We start from the raw sequence: 26,911 nt of genomic DNA, 5'->3' as shown, positions 1-26,911 counted from the left end.
TTTGACTTATAGTTGGCTTTGACAGCCCTTGTTAGCCAAGGTTGTGTCATTTCGACTTTAGATATTTTTTCCTCTTTGTTATGTACAGTATAGATCCTGTGCCTTCCGAATTGCTTCTAGAAATTCCAATCATTACTGCTCTGCTGTCATCCCTGCCACTGTTTCTTTTCCAATCAACTCTGGCCAGCTCCTCTCTCGTGCCTCTATAATTCCCCTTACTCCACTGTAATACTGATACTTTTGACTTTAACCTCTCTTCCTCAAATTTCAAGGTGAATTGGATCATATTGTGATCACTTGCCCTGAAAGGTTCTTTTACCTTAAGCTCTCTGATCAATTCTGGTTCACTGCACAACAGCCAATCTAGAATAGCTGATCCCCTAGTGGGCACAACCACGAGATGCTCTAAAAAGGCATCTTGTAGGAATCCCATAAATTCCCCTGCTTGGATTCCCACACCAACCTGATTTTCCCAATCTATCTGTATATTGAGATCCCCTATGACTATTGTAACACTGCCCTTTTGGCTTGCATTTTCTATCTCCCATTGTAACTTGTAGACCACATCCTCACTACTAACTTGGGGTATGTATATAACCCCACCAAGGTCTTTTACCCTTATTGTTCCTTAGCTCTATTTGCAATGTTTCAACACTTTCCGAACCTATGTCACCTCTTTCTAATGATTTAATTTCATTTTTTACCCACAGAGCCACTCCACTTCCTCTGCCTGACTCTTCTTTCGATACAATGTGTATCCCTGGACATTAAGCTCCCAACTATAGTCTTCTTTCAGCTATGATTTAGTGATGCCTACAATATCATACATGCCAATCTATAATTGTGCTACAAGTTCATCCTCCTCATTCCATATACTGCGCACATTCAAATATAACACGTTTAGTCCTGTATTGACTTCTGTCGATTTTGTCCACCTTTGCAACTCATCCTATTGACAGCAATTTTGTCCTATATTCAGCCTTTACTTGTTAGGAGTCTCACTACAAATTGCCTCAATTTGTAAACCAACTACCTCATCTTCAGGACTACCACTTGGTTCCCATCCCCCTGCCTAATTTGTTTAAACCCACCCAAACAATTCTAGCCAACCTACCTGCTAAGATATTGGGCCTCCTCGGGTTCAGGTGTAACCCATCCCTTTTGTACAGGTCATACCTTCCCCAGAATAGATCCCAATGATTCATAAATCTGAACATCTACCCCCTGCACCAACTCCTCAGCTAGGCATTCATCTACCAAGTCATTCTATTCTTACCCTCACTGGCACACGGCACAGGCAGCAATGCAGAGGTTACTACCCTGCTGGTCTTGTTTCTCGCTTTCTACCCAGTTTCCTAAAATTTCTCTTCAGAACCTCTTCACGATGTCTACCTATGTCATTGGTGTCAAAATGTACCAAGACTTCTGGCTGTTCACCCTCACCCTTGATAATGTTATGGACACGATCCTAGCACCAAGGAGGCAATATACCATCTGGGTGTTTCTGTTGTGCCCACAGAACCTCATTTCTGTTCCTCTGACTAAGGTATCTCCTATCAACACTGCAGTCCTCTTCACCTCTCTGCTCTTCTGAGCCAGAGCACCACCTTGGTGCCAGAGACCCTGTCACTGTGGCTCCCCTAGTAGGTTGTTCCACTCAATAGTATCTAAAGTTGTATACTTATTATTGAGGGGAATGGCGACGGATATTCTGCACTGGCTATGCATCTCCCCTCTTTGACCTGACAGTCATCCAGTTGTTTGTCTCCTGCAAGCTAGGGGTGTCTACTTTCCCATAGCTCCTGTCCATCACCTCCTCATTCTCCAGAATGAGTTGAAGGTCATCGAACTGTAGCTCCAGTTCCTTAATATGTTCTCTCAGGAGCTGCAGTTCAGTGCACCTGGTGCAGATGTGTTTATCTGGGAGATTGGACATCTCCCAAACTTCGCACATCCAATGCACAGTACAAAACACTGCCCCTGGAACCATTCTCACTAATGCAGTATGACCTAACAGATTAGGAATGAACAAATAAGGACAGAGAGAGAAAGTAACATACAAGAGAATGTACCTCACCCAAACTTGATCTCACCTAAGGCCAATGAGCTAAAGCCTGAGTAAAGACGGGCACACTTGAAATGAATGGCTGCTCTGCTTGCACTTGAATTGTTCTTATTGGCCCTTTCTAATAATTCCTCTTGCTGATTAGTCGCTCCTCAAATCAGGAAAAACTGCCACGAAACTCTGCCTTCAAAATCTTTATCGCTGCCCTGATTAAAAAGTTGCTCCTTTCATGTATCCCTGGTGTGGAATGTCCAACTCAGAGAAAATTAGCTCGAAGCTCTGCTTTTCAAATCTTGGACCTGACTGAAAAGTAGCTCTTTTTATGCACTGCAACTTGCTGACTGGTCACTCTAATCAGAAAAAAAACTGCCGCAACACTCCGCCTTCAAAATTTTGATCGCCACTCTGATTAAAGAGTAGCTCTTTTCACGTTCAACTCAACGTAAATTAATTACTTATTTAATTTAACTTTAAAAATTCTTACTTTAATTTACAATAATAATAATGTTTTTATTATTACGTATCGCAATGTACTGCTGCTGCATAACAACAAATTTCATGACATATGCCAATGATATTAAACTTGATTCTGATTTTGATTCTGCAATCACTCAAAGAGCAGTTATATTCCATCTGCCACATTCATGGACATTGATTGCTTTCTGCAGAGTGTTCTTGAAATTCGCTTCCTCATTAGTTTATTATCATGACAAAACTTTATATAATACAGAATCACTTAAATATAGAAAATAGAAGGAAGTACAGGCCATTTAGTCCTTTGGGTCTGTTCCCCTACTCGATATGATTGAGCCTGATCATTTGTTTCGGTACGTTGTTCCTGCTTTCTTCCCACATCCCTTGATCCCTTTACCTTTAAGAAATATAGCCACTTCCCTTGAATATATTTCATATATTGGCTTCTTTGTTTTCCACAGGTTCATTATCCTCCAGATAATGAATATTGTGAATCTCGGTTTTGAATGACACCCATGGGGTCTTGCCAAAGCTCTTGTTATACATCCCTGCTCTTGTACTTCACTTCTTAAATAGTTGCTGCATTTAGATACATACAGTCAGCAACTCCAACACAAGGATGTGCCACTCTCATAGAACCACCCCCGTTCACAAGCTATCACCATGTAGTCCCATTTCATAATCAGTATGAACAGTCTCACACCTATTCATGTTATACAGCACCTGGCATACACTTGCCACTTTCTGAACTTTACAAAATCTTCTTGGAGTCGCTTTGCATATATCTATTTTTTCATGCTCCTCTCAGTATTTGTATCTTTTCCAATTCCCAACAATTTTGTCTTCTTATTTAAATAGATAATGTACACTTTAAATAGCTGAGAACCTAGTACTGCTCTGTGTGACACTCCAAAAATAACTGTCTTCCATGGCTAGTAATGCCATGTAAGCAATGCAAGCCAGTTCTGATTCAAATTGCCTAGCATTACAAGCCTATAAATATGGAAGACCGTTGGAGTTCAATTCAGTGTTTAACTCCTAAGGGCTGTAACTAGGTTCAAGGAAGATGAGATACTTTTCTTCAAACTTATATTAAGCTTTGTTGGAACAATGTAAGTGACCAAAGATAGAGAGGAGAGAGCAAGAGTGAATAATCTGAATAAAATAAAAAATCGAATCTACAAATAAACCTAGTAGTTCAGAGATTCCTTTGTGGATTGTAAAGAGGTATTCTGCAAAGGGATCACTGCTTCACCAGTACAGAGGAAACAATATTGTGCATATCAAATGCAATGAACAACAGTAAAACTCTGATAATCTGTCATTTGACTCTTCAGTAATCTTGATGGTTCAGAATCTGCTCAACCTTCATCAGTGTGTTTTGTCACATCTCAAAGAATTCCATCAGCCTCATGAGGCATGATCTGCACTTTACAAAACCAAGCTGACTATCCCTAATCAGACTGTGCTTCTCCAAAGAGAACATTAGGGTTCTTTAGAAATAGGATCACCAAAAAAACTTTAAATTTTTTTACAAAGATAAAATTTGCTATTATGGTAACAGTTCAGTTATAAGCATGCTTAAGATGTCTCACCTTTTTGGTATGATTGTTTTTCTTTTTCGTCACACTGCTGTCTGTGTCTATAAATATAATTAAAAAGGGAGAAATGTAGTTTGGTTTCTTCATGCAATTTACAAATAAAGATGGTAATAATTTAAACAACATGTTATAGAGTCGTAGAGATACAGAGCAATACAGCACAATTGGAATTGGATTATTGTTGTCAAATATACCACAGAACAGTGTAAAGCTTGTCTTGCACACTGTTCATACAGATCAAATCATTACACAGTGCATTGAGGTAGAACAACATAAAACTAAAATAGAACGCAGAATAAAGTATAGCAGTTACAGAGGAAGTACAGTAGAGGTAAACGATAAGGTGTATGATCATAATGAGGGAGATTATGAGATCAAGAGCCCATCTTATTGTATTAGGAACCATTCAATAGTCTTATAACACCAGGGTAAAAGCTGTCCTTGAGCCTGGTAGTATGTGCTTTCAGACTTTAGTATCTTCTGCCTGCGGGAAGAAGGGAGAAGAGAGAATGTATAGTGTGAGTGGGATATAATGGGATCATGCTGAACATGGTAGTCACCCAGTCGGTCCCAATTTCTTGCATTTCGCCCAGGAAGGAAGAGAAAGATTAAGAAGGCAATAATTACATGGGAAGGAACACACAAAATGCCGAAGGATTTGTGTGTGTTGCTCTGGATTTCCAGCATCTGCAGACTTTGTTGTGCTAACCATTACTGTATATGGGATTCAGGACAGTTGGAAACTTAAGCCAGTCAGAGAGCATGACAAAGGTCCTTAGGCATAACTCCTCCATGTTGACATATTGTCAGTCTAAATTAGTCCCATATATGTAAGATCTTTAAAGACAGTTCAGGGTGAAAAGCATATCTTCTGGTGTCTGTAACCTTCTCCAACCCCTCTCTCTTTTGTCCCTCACACTCTCATTTGTCTTCTCATTGGAAAAGGTGGAATACCAGAATACTGGCAAATAGTTCAACATAATACTGATATTTAAAAAGAGCATGATAGAAAATGTTTAGTGAATTACAGGACCAACTGGGTTCTCAAATGTGGTAGGAGAAATAATATCCCTAACATAGTACAGATGAATAAAGAAGAAAGGAAAGTATAAAAATAAAAAGTCAGCATGGATTTCAAAAGATAATATCTTGCTTGACCAACCTTATAATTATTTTCAAAAGTTAGCAGAGAGAATATACAATTTATCTAAATTTTTTAGAAGTCTTTCAATTAGGTACTCGACCATAGACTGATCAACAAGGTCAGAGAATGCAAAGTCAGTAGACGAGCAGCTGAGCAAATGTTTCAAGATACACAGAGAGAAAGTACAGAGTAGCAAATCACAATGGAAAAAATGTAAATAGTAGATCTGTGGAGGTGATAATGATTTAGATTTTTAAACAAATACTTATTTTCTAAATTTGCTGATGAATCCATTTGGAGCATGCAAGGTAGAGAGTGTTTGTGGGGTGGGGGGGAGGAGGAAGGAAGACTACAAGAGATTTGAGACCACAAGACTACAAGAGGCTCGAAACATCAACTGATTACTCTTTTCCATAGATCATGCCTGGCCTGCTGAGTTCCTCCAGGATTTTGTGTGTGTTGCTGTAGATTTCCAGCATCTGCAGATTTTCTTTTTTTCACTTAAGTATTTCAATTCCCTTTGCCCACGATATACTCAATCTTCAAATGCACCCCGAGGTGTAGTAATCTTACGAACATTGATAGTTGATCAAGTTGTGAGGGAGTTAAAAAGGGAAGAAATAGGGAGGAAATGGAATAGACATCTCACCCAACAAGATGTTAGGAATGCCTATTTCACTAAATGAAATACATTAACTTGATTTACTGACGCAGACACGAAGAAATCTGCAGATGCTGGAAATTCAAGCAACACACACAAAAAATGCTAGTGAACGCAGCAGGACAGGCAGCATCTATAGGAAGAGGTACAGTCGACATTTCCGGCCGGGACACTTTGTCAAGCCGAACTGAAAGAAGAGATGGTAAGAGATTTGAAAGTGGGAGGGGGAGGGGGAGATCCAAAATGATAGGAGAAGACGGGAGGGGAGGGGTGGATCTAAGAGCTGGAAAGTTGATTGGCAAAAGGGATACCAGGCTGGAGAAGGAAGAGGATCATGGGATGGGAAGCCTGGGGAGAAAGAGTCGGGGGGAGGGGAGCCCAGAGGGTGGAGAGCAGATAAGGAGTTACTGTGAGAGGGACAGAGGGAGAAAAGAGAGAGAGAGAAAAAAGGGGAAAAAATTAAAAATATATTAAATAAACAAATAAGGGATAGGATGTGAAGGGGAGGAGGAGCATTAACGGAAGTTAGAGAAGTCAATATTCATGCCATCAGGTTGGAGGCTACCCAGAAGGAATATAAGGTGTTGTTCCTCCAACCTGAGTGTGGCTTCATCTTGACAGTAGAGGAGGCCGTGAATAGACATATCAGAATGGGAATGGGACATGGAACTAAAATGTGTGGCCACTAGGGCATCTTGCTTTCTCTGGCAGACAGAGCGTAGGTGTTCAGCGAAATGGTCTCCCAGTCTGCGTCGGGTCTGGCCAATATATAGAAGGCCTCACCGGGAGCACCAGACACAGTATGTCACACCAGCTGACTCACAGGTGAAGTATCGCCTCACCTGGAAGGACTGTCTAGGGCCTTGAATGGTGGTGAGGGAGGAGGTGTAAGGGCATGTGTAGCACTTGTTATGCTTACAAGGATAAGTGCTGGGAGGGAGATCAGTGGGAAGGGATGGGGGGGACGAATGAACAAGGGAGTCGCGTAGGGAGTGATCCCTGCGGAAAGCAGAAAGGTGGGGGGAGGGAGAGATGTGCTTGGTGGTGGGATCCCGTTGGAGGTGGCAGAAGTTACGGAGAATTATACGACTGTCAGAGGCAGGGATGGAAGGCAAAGTGCTTGGCCATTGAAGTGAGCTGCCAGGGCTTCACTGTACAGTCTTCATGGAGCCCTAAGTGCATTGGGCATCACTGGTACAAGGAGACAGAGAGCCATTGGCAACATCACCGAGGCAGCAGAGAAAGCCCTCAGATGGCTCTGGATTAAGAGAACAAGTCCCAGGGGGTTTGCAGCACATACTACCTGAACAAAAGTCGTGGCTTGATCAACCACAGCTGGGTCGCCTGGGTGAGGGTGTCTGAAACAGCCAATGATTCCAGGTACATCACCGAGCATTGTGAGATGTATTCCTCAAAAAAAAATGTAGCCATTCAAATAGAAACCACCCAAACCCCTCCTATAGAGTGATCAAAGGGACTCAGAAATATGTCAGATTATTCTGAATATCTTCTGTCATGATGTGGAATGTGAACTGCTGCCTTTAAGCCTGAAAGAAAGTTATCTTGCTGGTGCTCCCTGCCCATACAGAATATCTACTGACAACCATGTCTGATAGCTTCAGTTATCAGAAAGTAAATGGGTGTCGATTGGGTGTAACGTGTACAACTGTGGCTTAGCAGGGAAGGAGGCAACAAGAAAAGTGTCGTAAACAATAAAGCTGCATTTCAAAGACTGGTTAAAATAAGACTACGAGAATCAAAGAAGAGGATATGATCAAGTGCCTGGACTCTCTCTCTCTCTCCTGGAGGCCATACATCTTCCATATAGCTCAGTTGTACTCAGTCACAACAAGTAGAACTATACAGAAGACCAGGCTGGCATGTCTTGGTTCTATAGACAGTAAAACCCTTATTAATGAAAATACCAAGTAGCACAGACAAAATGCTGGAAGAACTCAGAAAGTCATACAGCATCTATGGAAAGAAATAAACAGTTGATATTTTAGGGATATTTTGGGCCGAGACTCTTCATCAGTATCAGAAATGAAGGGGAACGAAGCCAGAATAAGAAGGTGAGGCGATGGATAGGAGTACGAGATGGAAGATGATAGAGGAAGCCAGGTAGGTTGAGGGGGAAGTGAAGTAAGAAGCTGGGAGGTAGAAAAGGGCTGGAGAAGAAGGAATCTGATAGGGGAGGACAGTGGACCATGGGAGAAAAGGAAGGAGGAGAGGCACCAGTGGGAGATGATAGGCAGGTGAGGAGAAGAGAAGAGGTAAGAGGGGAGTCAAGAGTGGGGAATTAAAGAAGAGGGAAAGGAGAAGGGAAAATTAACAGAAATTAGAAAAATTGATGTTCATGTCATCTGGTTGGAGGCTGCACAGATGAAAAATTAGCTATTGATCCTCCAATCTGACAGTGACCTTACCATTGCAGTAGAGGAGGCCATGGATTGACATATTGGAATGGGACTAGGAATTGGAATTATAATGCTTGATCTCTAAGAAATACAGACAAAATGCTGGAGGAGCTCAGCAGGCCAGGCAGCATCCATGGAAAAAACTACAGTCAATGTTTCAGGCCGATACCCTTTGTGTAAATGAAAACCAAAAAAAAAGTGAGAAACACAGAATATAAAACACAAATTTGAAAGAATTCAGACATATTCAGTTTAGCTCAGTGTCTTTTATCTGTTGTTTGTTATTTGTATGGTGGTAAGATAATCTTAAAAAAACACTGGCTTATGTTTTGCATTTTCAATTTAACAAGTGTTTTTGATCGTGAAGGGGTGGTGAGTGAGCAGATGCAAGAATTAAGAGAAAACTGTATTAAAAGATAGACTGTGTAGCACTTATCAAATACCTAGTTTATTGACTTCAGTTTTGGCTTCAGTACCAAAATTTCAAACGAACTCATCTCCAAACTCCTAGACCTAGGACTCAGCATCCCCTTCTGCAACCAGATCCTTGACTTTCTGAGCAGTTAAGGATCAGCAATAACAGCTCTTCAAAACTGGTACAATGATTTGTCCTTAGCCCATTTCCTTATTCCCTGTATCCTCACAGACGTCTGGCGAGTTTCTGCACCAACTCCAGTCTGCAAACCAACTCAAGTTTGCAGAAGATACCAAGCAGTGAGATAGAGTGCCAAATGGCATGGTGTCAAGATAACAACTTTCCCAAATGTCAGCAAAACAAAGGAGCTAGTTATTGAGTCCAGAAAGTGAGGTAGACAGCACTGTAGATAGTAGTGGTGTTGATGTTGAGATGGTTGACAGTTTCAAGTTACTTGGTGTAAACATCACCAACAGCTTGTGCTGGTGCAACCAAATGAGATACCATAACCAATGAAACACACCAGTGCCTCTACTTCCTCAAGAGGCTAAGGAAGTTCAGCTTCTGTCTCATCCATTTTTATTGATACACCATAGAAAGAACCTATCCAGATGCACTACAGTTTAGTATGGCATCTGCTGTGCCTAAGATTACAAAAAATTGCTGAGAATTGTGGATATGGCTCAGTTGATCACAAGAAACAGCCTCTGCTCCATGGACTCTGTCTGCACATCCTGCTGCCTTGGGAAAGCAGGCAGCATAATCATAGACCCGCCCACCATGAACTTACTTTCATCTGCCTCTTTCCATCAGGCAGAACATAAGAAAAGTTTGGAACCACCACTTAGCTCAAGGACAGCTTCTATTCTGCTCTTACAAGACTATTGAACTCTTGTATGATAAAGTTTAATTCTTGACTTCAGAATCTACCTTTGTACCTTATTGTCTACCTGCACTGCACTTTTCTGTAACCATACCACAATATTCTGTATTTTATTGCTTTTTCCTTTGTCCTACTTTCATGTTCTGAAAGGATCTCTATAGAGGGCATGCAAAACCAAGTTTTTCAAGTAATCTCAGTCCATGTGACAAAAATAAACCAATTACCAAATTACCATTTGCCTTCTCCTCTTCCCATTGTTTGAGGATGTTTCATGCATGATGTGAAGTCTTGTTGATGCTAATTGCATGGTTTAAAATCTGAAATAGAAGTAGAAAATTCTGGAAATGTTCTGCAGCTCAGGTCAGGCAGATCAGTGAAAACAGAAACAAAGCAAACAATGATCTTTCATCAGAAGTGATGGGTTTGATGATAGTTCATTATCCTGAAACATTATGTCTGGTTTTCTCACCACATTTGGCGCCTGACCGGTTGAGCTCTTTCAGCATTTTCCGATTTTGTTGTATGGTTAAAATCCATTGGTCATTGCTTATGATAGTCATGAAAAGAGTAAGATCCTGTTCTGAATAATGTTGATTCGAGTTTAAACACTGACCAGGGTATGGAAGAATACCTTGGGATTTTTTTTAAACAGACAGGGAGGCACAACAATTTCCGGGGAACAAAAGGGTAGAGAGAGCCAGTTCCCTGAAAATACCTACTTGCCAATAGGGGTTGAATCACTATCAGAACAATCAGCAGCGGTTTGTCCAGAGCCATAACCACCGAGAACAACGCTATCAATCGAACGCATGAACTTCATTTCAAACTCCCCTCTCACGCCGTTGCTAAGCGACCACCCCGCTGAGCTCAACCAATCAAGGGAACTCGTCAACCCTTCACCCGGAACTGATTTCGGTTCTCCGCTTTCCCTTTCTCCCAACAATACGCCGTGTTTTAAATTGCTCTGTTTGTCTAAGATGTGTCTCCACATTGTCTGCTGCAAGTAGCTGCCGGGTTTTCTTCAACCGAATAAAGTTTTTTTTGTGCATTATTCAGGTTGCCGTTGGAGCAAAGACAATTCAAGTTCAATAGATCGCCCTGAGTTAACAATAAAAAAACATCAGTCAGCATTAAGAAGAAGAACGAGACTGATCGGCCGCATTCAGATTTCGGCACAGTTCAATCCTCATGTTGATTTTCAAACGAAATACCACACAATTTATTACCGACACCGGAAACTTGCAAAGAAGTCGTGAGCACTGCGCAACCTAACTTGACAAGTTGCGCACAGCTCGTTCACTCCGTTGCTGGCATTGTGTGTGCATCTGCTACCAATAGTGGGCGGCAGAGGTGCTGATGGACAGGTCATCAACCCAATGGACGTTGGAAATGTTCCTTCAATGCCCGTGGGGGGCGGGGCCGAGTTATCAAGTTGGGTTGAGCAGCAACAGCTGTGTCGTGCTTGGAAACCGAAGCGGTTTGTGGTCTGTGGGAGGGAAACTGAGGAGCAACTGGCGGCCTGGGCAAGCATAGCCTGAAACGTCTGTTCCTGTCACAGTGCACCCAGACAGCAGCATCAACAAAACGGGAAGGGAGCCATGCCAAAAGAAAAGAAATCCACAGGTGGGTTGTGCTGGAAGCAATGTGTGGGCCGTTGCGGTATGTTCTCATCTGTCAGTGGCAGCCGGGAGAGCGGCAGGAACCGAAAGTTCCCGTCCCTTAAGGTGGGAGGCTTCGCTTCAAGGGTTATTACTTACCCGGTGTAGGCTCTGTTAAGACCCGAATATAGCTTCTTGTGATCATTTTAGAGCGTGCAGACTAGGCCTTGAAGCGCGGTCTGTTAATGGTAGAGGGGATACAAGTGCACGTACTGTATCCAGTCACTGTCACTCTCATATATACTACATACTTTCTCTCGCACACGCATGGTCACGGCACGATCTATAAACTCAAAGATATACGGTTTCTACAGTCTCCTCTGGGCCGACTTAATGGGGCTGACGTCTGGAAGCATCCTTTGTTTCACTATGAACGAGGGATAATAGTGCAGTTTTTGTGTAAATAGTGGAATGCAGTGTATTGGGGAAATAATCACTGACAGTTTCAGAAGTCTGTACAGTGAATCTCTTCCCTCGTGCGACTCGTCTAAAATACTCAGGCACCTGGCGCAGACATTTATGTCAGCTTACCTTAAAGAAACACTGTTAATGTTAATGACAGCAGGCTGTAATTGAGGTGTAGTGCTGAAATGCTTAATGCACGATTACTAAAACAACTGTACTCTTCGGCACACTGGGTTACAAGCACTTCTTGAATGCTCGTATCCTAGAACCATCCTGATTCGGGTTTCTCGTTCAATTTGAGTTGTGTTTTGGACTTTGGTTGCATTTTGATTCCCTTTCTAGGTAAGGTGTGTGAATGGGCAGGCACTACGAGTACCAGAATCCTGAAATATTAAACGAGTATGCTGGGAATGGTCACCAGTTGAGGTCGCATCTGCAGGGTGTGAAACAAAGATAGTGTTTCAGTTTGATGATTTCTCATCAGAACTTTTCTGATGAAGGGCCATTGACCTGGAATCTTAACTTGGCTTCTTCACTGATGATGTGAAATGTAATGGACTGCTGTTTGCCCCGCAGATACATACACATGTCAGTTAATGCATGTTCTTTTCTGAAATGAATTATCAAGCAATGTGAACAATAGTTGTAAGTTTGTTACAAGCCAGTAACACTGTTACAGACAACGTTGTACATACAAACCCCATTTCCAGAAAAGTTGGGATATTTTCCAAAATGCAATAAAAACAAAATTCTGTGATATGTTAATTCACGTGAACCTTTATTTAACTGACAAAAGTACAAAGAAAAGATTTTCGATAGTTTTACTGACCAACTTAATTCTATTTTGTAAATATACACAAATTTAGAAATTGATGGCTGCAACACACTCAACAAAAGTTGGGACAGAGTTAAAATAAGATTGAAAAGTGCACAGAATATTCAAGTAACACCGGTTTGGAAGACTCCACATTAAGCAGGCTAATTGGTAGCAGGTGAGGTATCATGACTGGGTATAAAAGTAGTGTCCATCAAAGGCTCAGTCTTTGCAAACAAGGATGGGTTGTGGCTCACCCCTTTGTGCCAAAATTCATGAGAGAATTGTTAGTGAGTTCAAAAGGAACATTTCTCAACACAAGATTGCAGAGAATTTAGGTCTTTCAACATCTACAGTACGTAATACTGTGAAAAGATTCAGAGAATTCAGAGACATCTTAGTGCGTAAAGGGCAAGGTCAGAAACCACTGTTGAATGTGCGTGATCTTTGAGCCCTCAGGCAGCACTGCCTAAGAAACCGTCATGCTACTGTAACAATTATAGCCACCTGGGCTCAGGAGTACTTCAGAAAACCATTGTCACTCAGCACAGTCCGTTGCTGCATCCAGAAATGCAACTTGAAATTGTATTACGCAAGGAGGAAGCCATACATCAACTCTATGCTGAAATGCTGGCGAGTTCTGTGGGCCTGAGCTCATCTCAGATGGACTGAAAGACTGTGGAACCGTGTGCTGTGGTCAGATGAATCCACATTTCAGCTAGTTTTCGAAAAAACGGGCGTTGAGTTCTCCGTGCCAAAGATGAAAACGACCATCCAGATTGTTATCAGCGAAAGGTGCAAAAGCCAGCATCTGTGATGGTATGGGGGTGCATCAGTGCCCACAGCATGAGTGAGTTGCATGTATGTGAAGGTACCATTGACTCTGAAAATGAATGGCGCATCATGAAGAGGAGAATCCGACAGTGGAGACCACGGGCTGTTGAGCAGCTGAAGTCTTATATCAAGCAAGAATGGACAAAATTTCCAATTGCAAATCTACTACAATTAGTATCCTCAGTTCCAAAACGATTAAAAAGTGTTATTAAAAGGAAAGGTGATGTAACACAATGGTAAACATGCCTCTGTCCCAACTTTTGTTGAGTGTGTTGCAGCCATCAAATTCTAAATTTGTGTAAGTTTACAAAATACAATTAAGTTGGTCAGTAAAACTATTGAAAATCTTTTCTTTGTACTTTTGTCAGTTAAATAAAGGTTCACGTGAATTAACATATCACAGATTTTTGTTTTTATTGCATTTTGAAAAATATCCCAACTTTTCTGGAAATGGGGTTGGTACATTAACACCTTGCATCTTTTCCCTGCCCTGTTAAGATGTATAGCTTTTACTGAATTTTTGTAGTTATACCTCTGTTCATTGCAAAGTTTTGAGTGGGTCCAAAGTCAGAAATCAAAAACACAGGATATTTGTCAGCATCATAGCACGAAACTGTGTTGGCTTGGCTAACAAGAAGAGGATTCATTTTTTAAATATCTGCTTTGTTACACTTCAGTGTTCCTTAGAATAATAAGGTTATATTTTGTTTATGAAAACACAGCAATAGGAATAGACCATTTGAATGTAAAGAATCAATTACTTCATAGAATGTTTTCATTGCCTGATTGCTTGTTGATTTTAAAAATACCTCTGTTATGTTAACATTTGTAAACAATCTTGCTCATGATGTACAGCCCTGACTGGGAAGTTAAAAATCATTAGCTCATAGAATAGGGAATAATTTGAAGGGACAATACTGTAAGGATAAATTGCATCTTTCTACATGAACACTCAAGACGTTTTTGCAATTTCTGAATTGCTATCTCTTATAATATCTTATATCTGCCACCTTTAATATTAATTTATACTATCTCACTTTGTTGTATAAAAATCTATTAACTATGATAAACTTATGACCAAAATACCAAATGTACAGTATTTCATTGTCCTCCTGATCTTGACCATGCTAGTGCTTGCTTCAATTTGGCATTTTTGGCTTTCTGTTTTGAGAATAGACTGTACCTTGCGACAAATTTCACTATCAAAGGGGTGAGTAGCTGCACTTGATTTCTTTATTATGCCCTGAGATCAGGTCACAAAATTGGGATGTAGAGTAGCTGTAACGCTTTTCTACGAATTGAGTTTCAGCAAATGTTGAACAGCATTCTGTTCATTTTTAAACTAGTTTGAAATGCGGGCATTGTTTTGAAGGTAACACTATTTATTGCCCTTGAAATACCTAATTTTTCACTATTTGATGTTTACACTGAAGAGGAAGTGTTTCCTTGTTCAACTTAGTTTAATGAGGACAAAGGAAATAATAAGCGATGGTTGAAATGTAAACTTGTTTCATCTAAGTTAACCATGGTACCTAATGGTAAAATTTAGTATTTGAAGAAACAGTGGGGAAAGGCTTTAACCTTTGCTCTGCCTGGGTCCACTCCTGATAGAATTGGTGTGTTTTCTGACCAATTGAGCGATCTGGCGCTTTGCTGTCTCTGAATGAGTTTGGTGAGGTCTCGAATGAAGTGTGGGGCCTGGAAGCCAAGAAGCCTGGAGACGGGGCATGAGCTGCTGATCAAATCCCTTTCTCGCTGATTAAAACGTTAAGCAAGATTGAACCCAACGAGGACAAGAGCAGAAAGCAGGCAGATGTTCAACGCTGCCTACCTGTGGGTGGCCATTCTCTCTCTCCCCCTCGCTTGATGGTGCTGGAGTCCTGGGTCTTGGACAAGGTTTAATCAATTCAGTTTAGACTATGTAGTTCACATTATGATGTGTTCTGGTTTTCTGGTTGCTCCTTTTTTCTTGTTGCTATTTTTGCGCGATTTTGATAAGGGCAGACTGGCCACTGTGGCCTGTAGATAATGAAGACACAGTGCTGGGTTAGGCTGAACTGAGCTGGACTGAATATGCCTGGACTTCTTTGATAACTTTGTGGTTTGGTGTTTTATATTCTGTGTTTTTCGCTTCTTTTTGCTGTTCGCGCGATTTGTTCTTTTTTTTGCATGTTGGGGGTTTGATGTTTTAATACTGAATGGGTTTCATGATTTTCTTTGTTTTGCATCTGTCTGGGAAGGTGAATCTTAGGATTGTATACTGCATACATGTTTTGATGATACTTTGAATCTTTGAATTGGCAGCCTGTTTGGTCATAAATTAACTTTGTTAGGAGTATTGGCTTGCTATGTTATGAGTTATCAACCTGTCTACAGTGTCCTTATGCTGATTGAGAAAGTCTTCTGTTTTGATACAACCAACATTTTCTTCAAGTTAGCTGTATTAACGAAGCAACATGTTATGCACACATGGTAGGTTATAATTTTTTCTATGTTTCAATATAAGGTACATTTTTAATACTAGTAAAGGAGCCCCAAATAGAAAGCCAAGTTTCTTGTAACATTTGGGGCAATGGCTTCTCAGGAACTTTCCTGAATTGAACATTATAAGAAAAATATTTCCATTCCTTTATTGGGGATCTTACAGGGTAGGAAAAGGAATCAATCAGAATTGATTTATTATCACTGACATGTATAATGAAATGTGTTGTTTTGTGGCAGCAGCACAGTGGAATACATGAAATATACAATAAACTATACAAAATATTATATATATTTATTTAGTGAGGTCGTTTTTATGGGTTTATTGTTCATAAATCTGATTGCATTGGGGTCTTAAGTCACCAAAAAATAAGACATCTTGAATGAGAAGTTTAAATTTTAACCAAGTTTTCAAAATATTAAAACAACAGGAAATCTGCAGATGCTGGAAATTCAGACAACACACATCAATGTTGCTGGTGAACGCAGCAGGCCAGGCAGCATCTCTAGGAAGAGGTGCAGTTGATGTTTCGTCGAAGGGTCTCGGCCTGAAACGTCGGCTGCACCTCTTCCTAGAGATGCTGCCTGGCCTGCTGTGTTCACCAGCAACTTTTATGTGTTGTTTCAAAATATTACTTTGCATTGTTGTTTATTGTATAAAGTTATCATGGAGCCATTTGTAGTCATGAGGTGTTGACAAAATGTAGAGTTTGAGGCGATTGACATTGTTTGCATACAAACGTAAGTGATTCTTGTTGCTTTTTGAAGAAACTTAACTCCAAAATGGAAACTGACAGTTATATAATAGAGTAACATTGATAAAATGAAACATGAGTCACCTTTTTAGGTTTGTGGTTAAATGAAAGTGTAATTGTTTTATGCTGGATAATATCTAACATTGTGTTATTAATTTGACATATTTATTAGTTTCCTGAGAGGCCATTGTATTACAAGAAACTTATGAAGTAGGAGAAATAGGTCAATTAAATACTTTTGCATCCATTCGCCAAGTAATAAATCTAGAATGGAGTACCATGGTAAGGAAGTGTCCCGTGCCTATCAGTTTACCAGATTATAATTCTGCTAGATATAATTATAACAAATTAACGTTTTCTGTCTTGAGTACATCCTGTAATGTTACTATTCCCAGCTGCAGTTTTTCTACATATGAATTGTAACTTATTATTTAAAGGGGAAAAAATTCAGGTTGAATGAAAATTGCATACTTGAACGTGCACCATCATTAATACACTGCAAGTTCCGTATCTAAAATGTGGTGAAATGAGAACAAAATTATGCAGTTACACAGGGAAAATGGACTTTTATAGTACAATTAGAAATTTGATCTTTTCAGGCAGTGCAGCAATGGCAAACTGGCAGATGTGGATTCTAATCAACATTGGTTTGCAAAGTATTTATATTTGTGGCATATTTTGTACTAATGTGAGGAAATGGCTTTTTGGGTAGAGGGCTGATGTAGAAGGTTGCACATTTGAGTCTACACATTTAGTCTTTCTTTTGGAAATAACTATTGAAGCCATCCAAACTTAAAATGGGTATGAAGTCTTAGTAGGACCTTCCTATTTCTGATGGTCTTAGTTAAAGTTTTAATTGTTTGGAGTGTAAAGTAAATGAAGAACCAGTGCAACAGTCTGGCAAAATATAGTATTTTAAGAGTAATCTGTGTGGTTTCTTACCTTCTTAGATTTTTGGTGCTTTTGCAGGAAGCTGAAAAAGGACAAAGGTTCTATTGTCCAAGCCTCCAACTCCCTTTCATCTTGCCAACTTTTGCCAAAGAAAAGCACTTCCCCCTCCCCAGTAAAATGTAGTCTATCGTCTTGCAATGTGTTTTCATACCTCTTCTGTGAAAATCAACTCTTTAAATATTAAATGTTAGCTGATCAATCTCCAAATTTCCAAAGATGATGTTAGCAAATTTAAATGGAAAATAGCTTATATTTGTGGATAATAACAAATTAGTTTATTAGTTTAATATTTTATGTGGTGAAATTTGGAGAAGGTGGCATTGTTCAGACATGTATTTGTATTTCAAGTGACAAAAGAGATTTCAAAAGATCCTGTCGAAGCCAGTTTTGAATACAGATGTAAAAATTACATGTTGAACTTGTACATCAACTCAAATAAAAGATAGATGGCACCAGTATTTCAGTCTTTAGCATTAAAAGCTGAGATGTTGGACTTAGTAATGTGCTAAATTTCATACCATTTAGATATTGGGGATTTCAAAAAAATCTAATGACTTTTGTCTTCTAGAATTAGTTTTATGCATAATTTTAAAAAATCATCACATAATTGAATATTTGTAACTTTTTTTTTACAAAGCAACATGTGGGAAATTGAAGATTATTCTGCCTCTTTACTCACCTCAAGTTATTAGGCTGCGGAGTATCTCTTTGTGGTGGGACAGATAAACAACCATATCTGATACAGTATAGGTTCCTTGAAGTGTTGGAGCGTATGGAGATTCTTGAGCAGGTGCGACCTCTTGAGGTAAGTGGTCCTCATCATAAAGAACAGGCCATCTATTTCTTTCTCTACCTTTTGTGGACTTTGAAGGCACATGAAAGCATACCTGTGCACACCTGATTTCACCTTGTGATGTTCTGATCACAAATGATTGTGGTGCATGCTGCCAGACTATTGTTCCTTTGGTGAATTGGTCTGAAACCAACACAGCTTCACTGCTCCTGAGCGGTGACAAAGATTTTGCTCTGCATCTGAGATCGTGCATGCTCTTTGTTTCTGTACGCTGTGTTGTCTCAAATTCCAAATTTTGTCTCCCTCTGGGAAGTGAGGTCAGAGAAAGGAGAATTGACAGTCCTGATGGACTGCAGCCATCACAAGAGGTGTGGAGCAATAGTTAGCAGTGCTTTGTAGTGTCTTTTGCCTTTAGTAGGAGACTCTTAGCAGCTTGCACTGCTCTTTCCACTTCATTTGTCTGTGGGTACTGTAGACTGCTTATCTGATGCTTGAACTCATCCGATGTTTGAAGACTAGCAAAGGATTTGAATTCTGACCAGCTGAATTGCGGACTGTTGGCTAACGCAACTGTCTCTGGCATTCCATGGTGAGTAAATATAGCTTTCAGGTGCTGTATAACTGCTGCTGAGGATGTTGAGGACAGCTTGGACACCTAAACATTCTGTTGAGTAGTAATCCACAGTGAGAAGATGTTTGTCTCTTTTCAGCTCAAATATCCGTGGCTGCAATTTGCTATGGAGAGTCTAGTAATTCTGTGAGACAGAGGGGTTCAGCATGATTTTTGTGCAGTTTTTGTATGCTTCACATAATCTCTTAGCTGTGTGCTCAGACCAGGCCAGCACACAGATTGCCTTGCTCTCGTGTGATATTTTTCAACTGCTTGATGCTCTTGGTGGAGTTGACTGATGATTTTGGCGTACATAGAAGCAGGAATGATGAGATTGGAGCCTTTTAGCAGCAAACTGTCGAGAATGGTGAGTGTGTCGCTTTCAAACTAGTAAGGTCTGAGTTTGTGATCTTCTTTTGGAACAGCTGGCCATCCATGCTCACAGATTTAGTCTTTTTTCAATTCTGCGAATTTTGTCCGGTTTACAGGAAAGCTTTCATGTACCTGAGCTAAGAAGATGTTGGTGTCTTCCATGAAGGTGGAGTCAACTTCCGTTCACTCACTCTTGCATGACATCCTTGATGGAGTGTCAAGTGTTGTAAAAGACTTGCCAGGGATATATTCAATGTCATAACAGTATCATATAAGCATCATTCTGAATCTTTGTGACATGGAGGTAAGTCATCCAAGTGCTTCGAGCTGAGGGGGCTTACAAGTGTCTTATGGTCTGTTTCAGGTAGGAACTTAGTGCCTATCATGTAGCAGCTGAAATGTTCACAAGCCCGCACATGAGCCAGCATCTTGTTTTCGATTTGGGCATGACACTGTTCAGTAGAAGACAGTGCTCTTGATGCATGTGCCACTGGTTTCCACACACCACTGCCGTCTTGCATGACCACTCCCCCAAGCCCAAAGAAATGGGCTTCTGCTGAGACCTTGGTTGCTTTGTTCAGATCAATGAATGGCAGAGAAATGAGCTCTGCTTTAAGTGATAAGAACGAGTTCTCCTCTGGTGCATCCCAGGCCCAAATGTTTCTCTAACAGAAAGAGAGAGAAGGTCACATAGTGGTTTTGTTTACTTTGCCAAATCTGGAATGTACTTGCCAGCTGTTTACCATGCTGAGGAAGCTGCAGATTTCTGATACATTGTAAGTTGTTCTATGTTCTGAACTCCTGCCAGTTTGTCTGAATCTGGTTGTGCTCCCTCTGAGGACACTTGGTGGCCAAAGAACTTCACTATCAACTTTGCAAATTTACATTTCTTTTTGTTCAGGATGATTCCAGTTTCAGTTTCTCTAAGGCAGTTTCCACTCTTTTGTCATGTTCTTCCACTGAGCCTCCAAAGATGAGTATGTCATCCATGTTGAAGACTACTCCTTTCAGTCCCTACAAAATTTGGTTCATCCTCATCTGAAAGAGTTCAGCAGCTGATGAGGTGTCAAAAGGGAGTCTCATGAAGGCATAGTGTCCATATGGTGTAATAAAGGTTCTGTGACTCAGAAGCTAAAATGGATGTGCCAGAACCCTGAGTTTGCATCTAGTTTGGTGAAGAACTTTGCTTCATCCAGCATACTCACTGTGTGCTCAACAGAGGGCAGAATAAACTTCTGCCTCGTCATCGCATGATTCAGTTTTGTGAGATTAACACAGATTCTCACTTTGCCATTTCGCTTGGGAACAGGAGCAATACCTGCTCACCGGTCAGTAGGTCCATTCACTCTAGTTATGATGTCAAGTGCTTCATTCTATCAAGTACAGCTTTGACTTTGTTCATCAGTGGGACTGGTCTACATAAGCCTTGCTGTGGTCAGAGAGTAGGGCATGGTGCAGTTTGAAGGCCTCAGTTGAATAAGGTAAGCTTTTTTTAGTATCCCCAGGCCTGTGAACAACCTTGGGTACTTCTCTTGCCATTGAACATTGTTCAGCGAATCCAACCTTGCAGTGAGGTTCAGCTTCTGGATGGCATGTCATCCCAGTAGTGGTGAGAGAGATTCTGAACAACGTAAACATATTTGTTTAAACTGTTTCTTATTTTTATGGATGGAAGTAGTAAACATTCCTTTCACACTCGCTTATGTTTCCCTGGCCCCGTGAGCACTTTCTTTGTTGGGTTTAGCATAATGCTTGTTTTCTTTGCCAGTTTGTGAACAGACATTCGAGGATGGCTGAGGCATTTACTCCAGTGTCCATTTTGAATGTCACTGCCTCATTTTGCACTGACCTGTAGTACACCAACCTTGTCTACTTGAGTCTAGAGCCCAAAGGAAAGCGCACTCTTCATCCGAATCGTGGTCGTCTTTGACCTCCTGAACAAGTTTTTGAGTGACATTGGCTTTCATAATGCCCAACTCTATCGCATTGGTGGCACTTAATTTCTTTTGTTGGATGGAGCTCCTTGATGTGGAATGGAGACTTGCTGCGTCCTCTACAGCTGGACATTTTACCTGCTCTTTGTTTCGCTTCTCTGTTTTGTTTGAGCTGGGCACTGCTGTCACCTCTTTCTGCCTGTACCTTATTTCCTCTCGTATATCACATTTTGCTTCCCTGAATTCTTTGAATTTGCCTTGCACTGTTTTGTTCTCCTTTTCCTGAGCACCTAACAGTCCAAGTCAACCCAAGATGTCATCTGCTTTGTCACCCATGCAGTACATCAATGTGCTTACTTGATGCTCCTCTGAAGTCTGAGTGAGATTGCTTGCAACCCTAAATCTCTCAAAACGTGTGAGCCATCTCTCAAAGTTCCCTGCATAAGAGAAATCAAGTGTCTCTGGGAGGCTTTATTAGGTAAGTGGATACAGGTACTGCAAGTATTTGCTCTATTTTCCTGTTTGTTTGTTTATTATTTGGACTCAAAAAGTCTTTTTTTTTCCCCCCTCCCTGAGAGTTTGACTGACTTCTGTGCTGTCTGTGTCTCTGTGTTCTCCCCAGGCTAGTGGCCCACAGATTACAACGTATCCACTTTTGGGTGCAGTTTGAAGGTGTTGCCTAGCATCTCTCACCAGGTCTCAGCGTAGTTAGCAACTAGCATAGGCAGGGCAGGCTGACAAATCCTTGGACTCCTCCCACAGATATATGCAAGCAACAGCAGACTTACTGCAAATTCTTTCTTACTGGGAACTCTGTAGCCTGAATTCATGAACTATTAACCACATCTGACACCATGTTGTGTTCAATATTGAGGGAGAGTGCAGAGACCATGGCAGCAGACTGGATATTCAATTGAACTTTATTGATAATGCTACTTGTAGGATATGTGAACTCCTCCCATGTGGGCGTGGCCAACTGGGTGGCAGAGGATTAACCCATTAACTACCACAACAGGAGGAACAGAGGTACAGGTTCTGAAGCTTGTTGATAAGCACTGAGGATGATACCGTTGAGCATGAAGCTGTAATAATTATGAACAGCAGTCTAACGAATGTATTGCCCTTGTCCAGGTGCATAAAACGGAGTGGAGAAACATTGAGGTTCTGACTGCCCTAGACCTATTGTAGAGGTAGGCAAATTGCAGTGGGTTCACATACTTGCTTAGGCAGGAGTTAATTCTCAATCATGACCAACCTTTTGAAGCACTTCATTACAGTAGATATGAGTATTATTGGATGAGCTGCCTGAGCAACTGTTTTTGGGCACGAGTATGATTGATGCTCTTGTAACGCAGGTGGACACCTCTGACTGCAGTGGTGAGAAGATATCCTTGAATGCTGTAGCCAGTTGGAGCAAGTTTGCAGAAGCTTCATGTAAAACCTCCAGAAAAATGAAGAAAGGTATCCAATATGGCCTTGTTGTCCTGGTTACCTCTTCTATAGATTTGAAGTACAAAAACCAAGTGTCACCTAGTGTTAAGATTTCAGAATCAGGTTTATAAATCGTTGACAGATGTTGTGAAATTTGTTGTTTTGCAGCAGCAGTACAGTGCAACTATGTAAGCTATAAAAATAAATAGTGTTCATGGACCATTCAGAAATCTGATGGTGGAGGGGAAGAGGCTATTTTTAAGATATTGGCTGTGAGTTTTCAGGCTCCTGCACTTCCTCTCTGAGGATAGTAATGAGATGAGAGCACCTTTTTGAGGCACTACCTCAGGAAGATGTCCTGAATGGAAGGAAGGTTGTGCCCGTGATAGAGCTGGCTGAGTCTACAAACCTTTGCAGCCTGTTTCAATCCTGTGCGCTGGAGGCTGTGGACCAGTTGTGATGCAGCCAGTTACAATGCTCTTCACTGTAGGAATGTGCAAATGTCTTTGTTGACATACCAGATCTTCTCAAACGCCTAAGGAAACGGAGCTGCTCGTATCCTTTCCTCCTGATTGCAATAAAGTGTTGTGCCCAGGATAGATCTGAAGAGATTTTGACAACCAGGAACTTGAAGCTGCTTACCTTTTCTTGAAATTCATCAAGATGGCATTCTGCATGCAGCTCCGATGGGAATCATCAAATATTGCCGTACAGGACTACTGCAGTTGAAATCCACAGTCACAGGCATGGGTATCTCAGCAAGCACCAATGTCTTAAGATAATTTTTTAAAAAACTATTGATACTCAAAATCAGTGGATCCTGGAAGGCCAACTCGGGTCATGAGTACAGTTCCTCTGAAGCAGAGAAGGCACGCTGAACTGAATATAAGATTGAAACACAGAGGACTTGGACCCCCACTCTTGACTATCCTGCTGTGAATAGGCAATCACTGGAAAATAAAATTAAAGACCTCAGAGCACGATTGCTGTACCAGAGGGACATCAGGGACTGCTTTACTTTGCTTGATGGAAACATAGCACACCAGTGCTATTTTGGATGCAGTGCTGCAGCCCGATGGCTTCACCATTCACGAAGAAAGGACAACTCAGTCTTTTAAAGGTAGTGTGCTTCATCGTGGTGTACAGACATGGCTGTTCAGTCTCAGTCCTGCTCACCCAACCTGGAACATCTGGTGGTCAAATATCGTCCATTTTATCTGCCAAGAGAGTTTTCCACTATCATCCTGGTAGAAGTGCATTCCACCTCAGGCCAACGTTGAGCAGGCACTGGAGGAGCTGAGCACCATGATCAGCAACCATGAAACTGCACAGCCGGCTGCGTTCCCTATCATTGTGGGGGATTTAAACCAGACCAACTTGAAGTCTCTGAACAACTACAACCAACAAACTACCTATGAAACCAGAGGAGCCAACACATTTGACCACTTATAACATTACCATGCTATCTCACACCCACAATTTGGAAAGTCCGATCAGCTGGCTTTATTTCTACTCCCAGTGTTTGTGTCAAGACTAAAAACTGCAGCACCAGTGGTGAGGTCCAAGAAGGTATGATGAAGGGGAGGCCAAGGAGTGCTTACAAGACTGCTTTGAGTTAGTGGACTGGACAATATTCTGAGATTCATCCTCGATCTGAATGAATACGCCACAATTGTCGCCAACTTCATCAAGACCTGCAAGGATGAATGTACCTTTAAGAACATACTGGACATACAGTGCCCAAACCAAAAACTGTGGATGAGCCAGGAAATTAATAGTCTGCTGAGGGCAAGATCTGTGGCATTCAAGACTGGTGATCCAGAACTAAACAAGAAGTCCTGTGTGACCTATAGAAGGCTATTTTAAGAGCAAAAAAATACTCTGAATATGAAATCTGAATCGGATGCATGTCAGCTCTGGCAGTGTTTGCAGGCCATTAATTCCTACAAGGCGAAACCTAATGTGAATGGCTGTGATGCTTCACTCCTAGATGAGCTCAACACTTTTTATACATACTTTGCAAAGGAGAATAGCACTGCACCTGTGCGAATCCCTGCAGCATTGGATGACCCTGTGAATTTTGTCTCGGAGGTCGACATCGGAACATCTTTCAAGAGGGTGAACCCAAGCAGGGTGTCAGGCCCTGATGAAGTAGCTGGTAGGGCTCTAAAAACCTGTACCAACCAACTGGTGGAGTGTTGAAGGGTATCTTCAGTCTCTCGCTGTTGAAATCAGAGGTTTCCACCCGCTTCAAAAATGCGGCAATCATCCCAGTGCCTAAGAAGAGCAGGGTGAGTTGCCTCAATGATTATCACCCAGTGGTACTCATGATAAAGTTCTTTGAGAAGCTGGCCATGGCTAGAATCATCTCCTGCCTAAACAAGGATCTGGATCCACTACAATTTGCCTATTGCCACAATAGGTCCACAGTGTATGCAATCGCACTGGCTCTCCATTCTGCCTTGGAGCACCTGGACAAAAGGAATTCCTACGTCAGGCTGCTGTTCAATGTTTATAGCTCAGCATTCAATACAATCATACTCTCAGTTCTAATCAATCAAAACACGGGCCACTGTATCTCCTTCTGCAATTGGATCCCTGACTATTTCACTGGGAGATCATGGTCTGTGTGGATTGGAATAACATCTGCTTCTCACTGACAATCAACACTAGAACATCTCAAGGATGCATACTCAGCCCACTGCTCTACTCTCTCTACACGGATTGTGTGGCTAGGCACAGCTCAAATGCCATCTACAAATTTGACCACTATTTTCAGAACTTCGGGTGGTGATGTGGAGGTGTACTAGAGTGAGATAGATCAGCTAGTTGAGAGGAGTCATAACAAAAGCCTTGCACTCAACATCAGTAAGGCCGAGGAATTGACTGTGAACCACAGGTAGGGAAGTCAAGGGAACACACACCAGTCCTCATCAAGGCATCAGACCTCACCAACAGCATCAAGGCCTTTCCTGGCTGGCAGTGAAAGGAGCTCAACAAGTCAGATCCTTTCTGCATGCCCAGACCATCACTCCCTCCATGTGCAGCTCACGGGATGATTAGTGGATACAAGACAGTTGCTCACCTCTTTGCGGACTGTGGGTTTGCAAAGGTTGTAGTGAAAGATGCAAGGGCCTGTGTTGTGGTTCATCCTGAGCAGCTGCTCTGATCTACAAGCTGTTCTCAGGGTCACACAGAAATGGACATCAAGCGCTGCTGGAAGATTATAATCTTGGTGAAAGACACCCTTTGGTCTGCCCAAAGCCTGTTGGTCTTCCAGCATATTGAGATGTCTATTGACTGCTGCATTCCAGTCAGCCAGAGTACGTGCTGATGGACACAATGAAGCTTGGTGGAGCTACCAGAAGGGCTCAGTGGGAACGGACCACAGCGTAGATTTCTTCTGCTACTGGGCTGGGTTAGGTGATAAAGCACCTCAATTAGTGCCATAGTATACCACCCCGGAGGGCCATATGAGTGCCAACAGTCTTATTTTATGGAATGTAATAGAACTTCACTTGATGCCTTGATGAGGAATGATAAAACATTGCATGGTTTATTCTTTTTAATGATGAATAAAGTTTATTTTAATATAAAAAAACTTGGAATCCAAAGAAATATCTAGTATTAGTTACAAGGACTACCATTTTTTTAAATGCCAGCTTGTTATTGTGTTTTAATTGAATATTAGCTATTAAATTTGCATAGAAGTGCTATATCATGGAATTGTATAGCTTGGGAACAAGTGCTATGCCAGCCACCGAGCCCCCAACTATACTAATTCCATTCAGCAGCACTTAATCTGTGGTGTACCAAGGCTTCCTGATTCAAATGCTTATTAAGGTTCGAGAATCTCTGTGGTTTCTACCTCCTCAGTCAGTGTGCTCCAGATTCCAACCAATCTGTGGGTTGAAAAACCACCTTCTGTCCTTGTAGGTCTGATGTGACCTATATTGACTCATTACTTTGAACTGTACTGTCCAGATTAAACCTGCAAATATATTAACATTTTAAATTAATAGGTGAATCTCAAAATAAAAGATAATATTGGAGTGGGTGTGATCAAATTTAACTTGGTGGTGGTAAATTTAAAGCTGAATCTAATCTGAACTGTTAATAGAAGAACTCTGATGTATCCCAACACATTTTTTGAGGCATTTGTAAAACTGCATTTATTCTGGCCTCAATTTCCTGTGAAACAATTTTTTAAAAA

At 41.2% G+C, this 26,911-nt stretch overlaps 2 protein-coding genes across 2 annotated transcripts in view; one reads left to right on the top strand and one right to left on the bottom strand.

Annotated features, from left to right (window-relative positions):
* LOC140202008 (protein sel-1 homolog 1-like) overlaps positions 1-7,341 on the bottom strand; it is a 44,970-nt gene extending 37,629 nt beyond the window's left edge. The window contains exon 1 of the mRNA XM_072266877.1: positions 7,249-7,341. Coding sequence (XP_072122978.1) covers positions 7,249-7,341 — 93 coding nt within the window. The remainder of the gene's footprint in view (positions 1-7,248) is intronic.
* A 3,694-nt stretch (positions 7,342-11,035) lies between these two features.
* macrod2 (mono-ADP ribosylhydrolase 2) overlaps positions 11,036-26,911 on the top strand; it is a 1,223,981-nt gene continuing 1,208,105 nt past the window's right edge. Inside the window, exon 1 of the mRNA XM_072265467.1 lies at positions 11,036-11,283. Within this exon, the coding sequence (XP_072121568.1) occupies positions 11,259-11,283 (25 nt within the window). The 5' untranslated portion in view covers positions 11,036-11,258. The remainder of the gene's footprint in view (positions 11,284-26,911) is intronic.

This window comes from Mobula birostris, chromosome 8 (assembly GCF_030028105.1).
Source record: "Mobula birostris isolate sMobBir1 chromosome 8, sMobBir1.hap1, whole genome shotgun sequence".
Lineage (NCBI taxonomy): Eukaryota > Metazoa > Chordata > Chondrichthyes > Myliobatiformes > Myliobatidae > Mobula > Mobula birostris.
The sequence above is the reverse complement of the archived record's forward strand: the minus strand, read 5'-3'. Positions and strand labels throughout refer to the sequence as shown.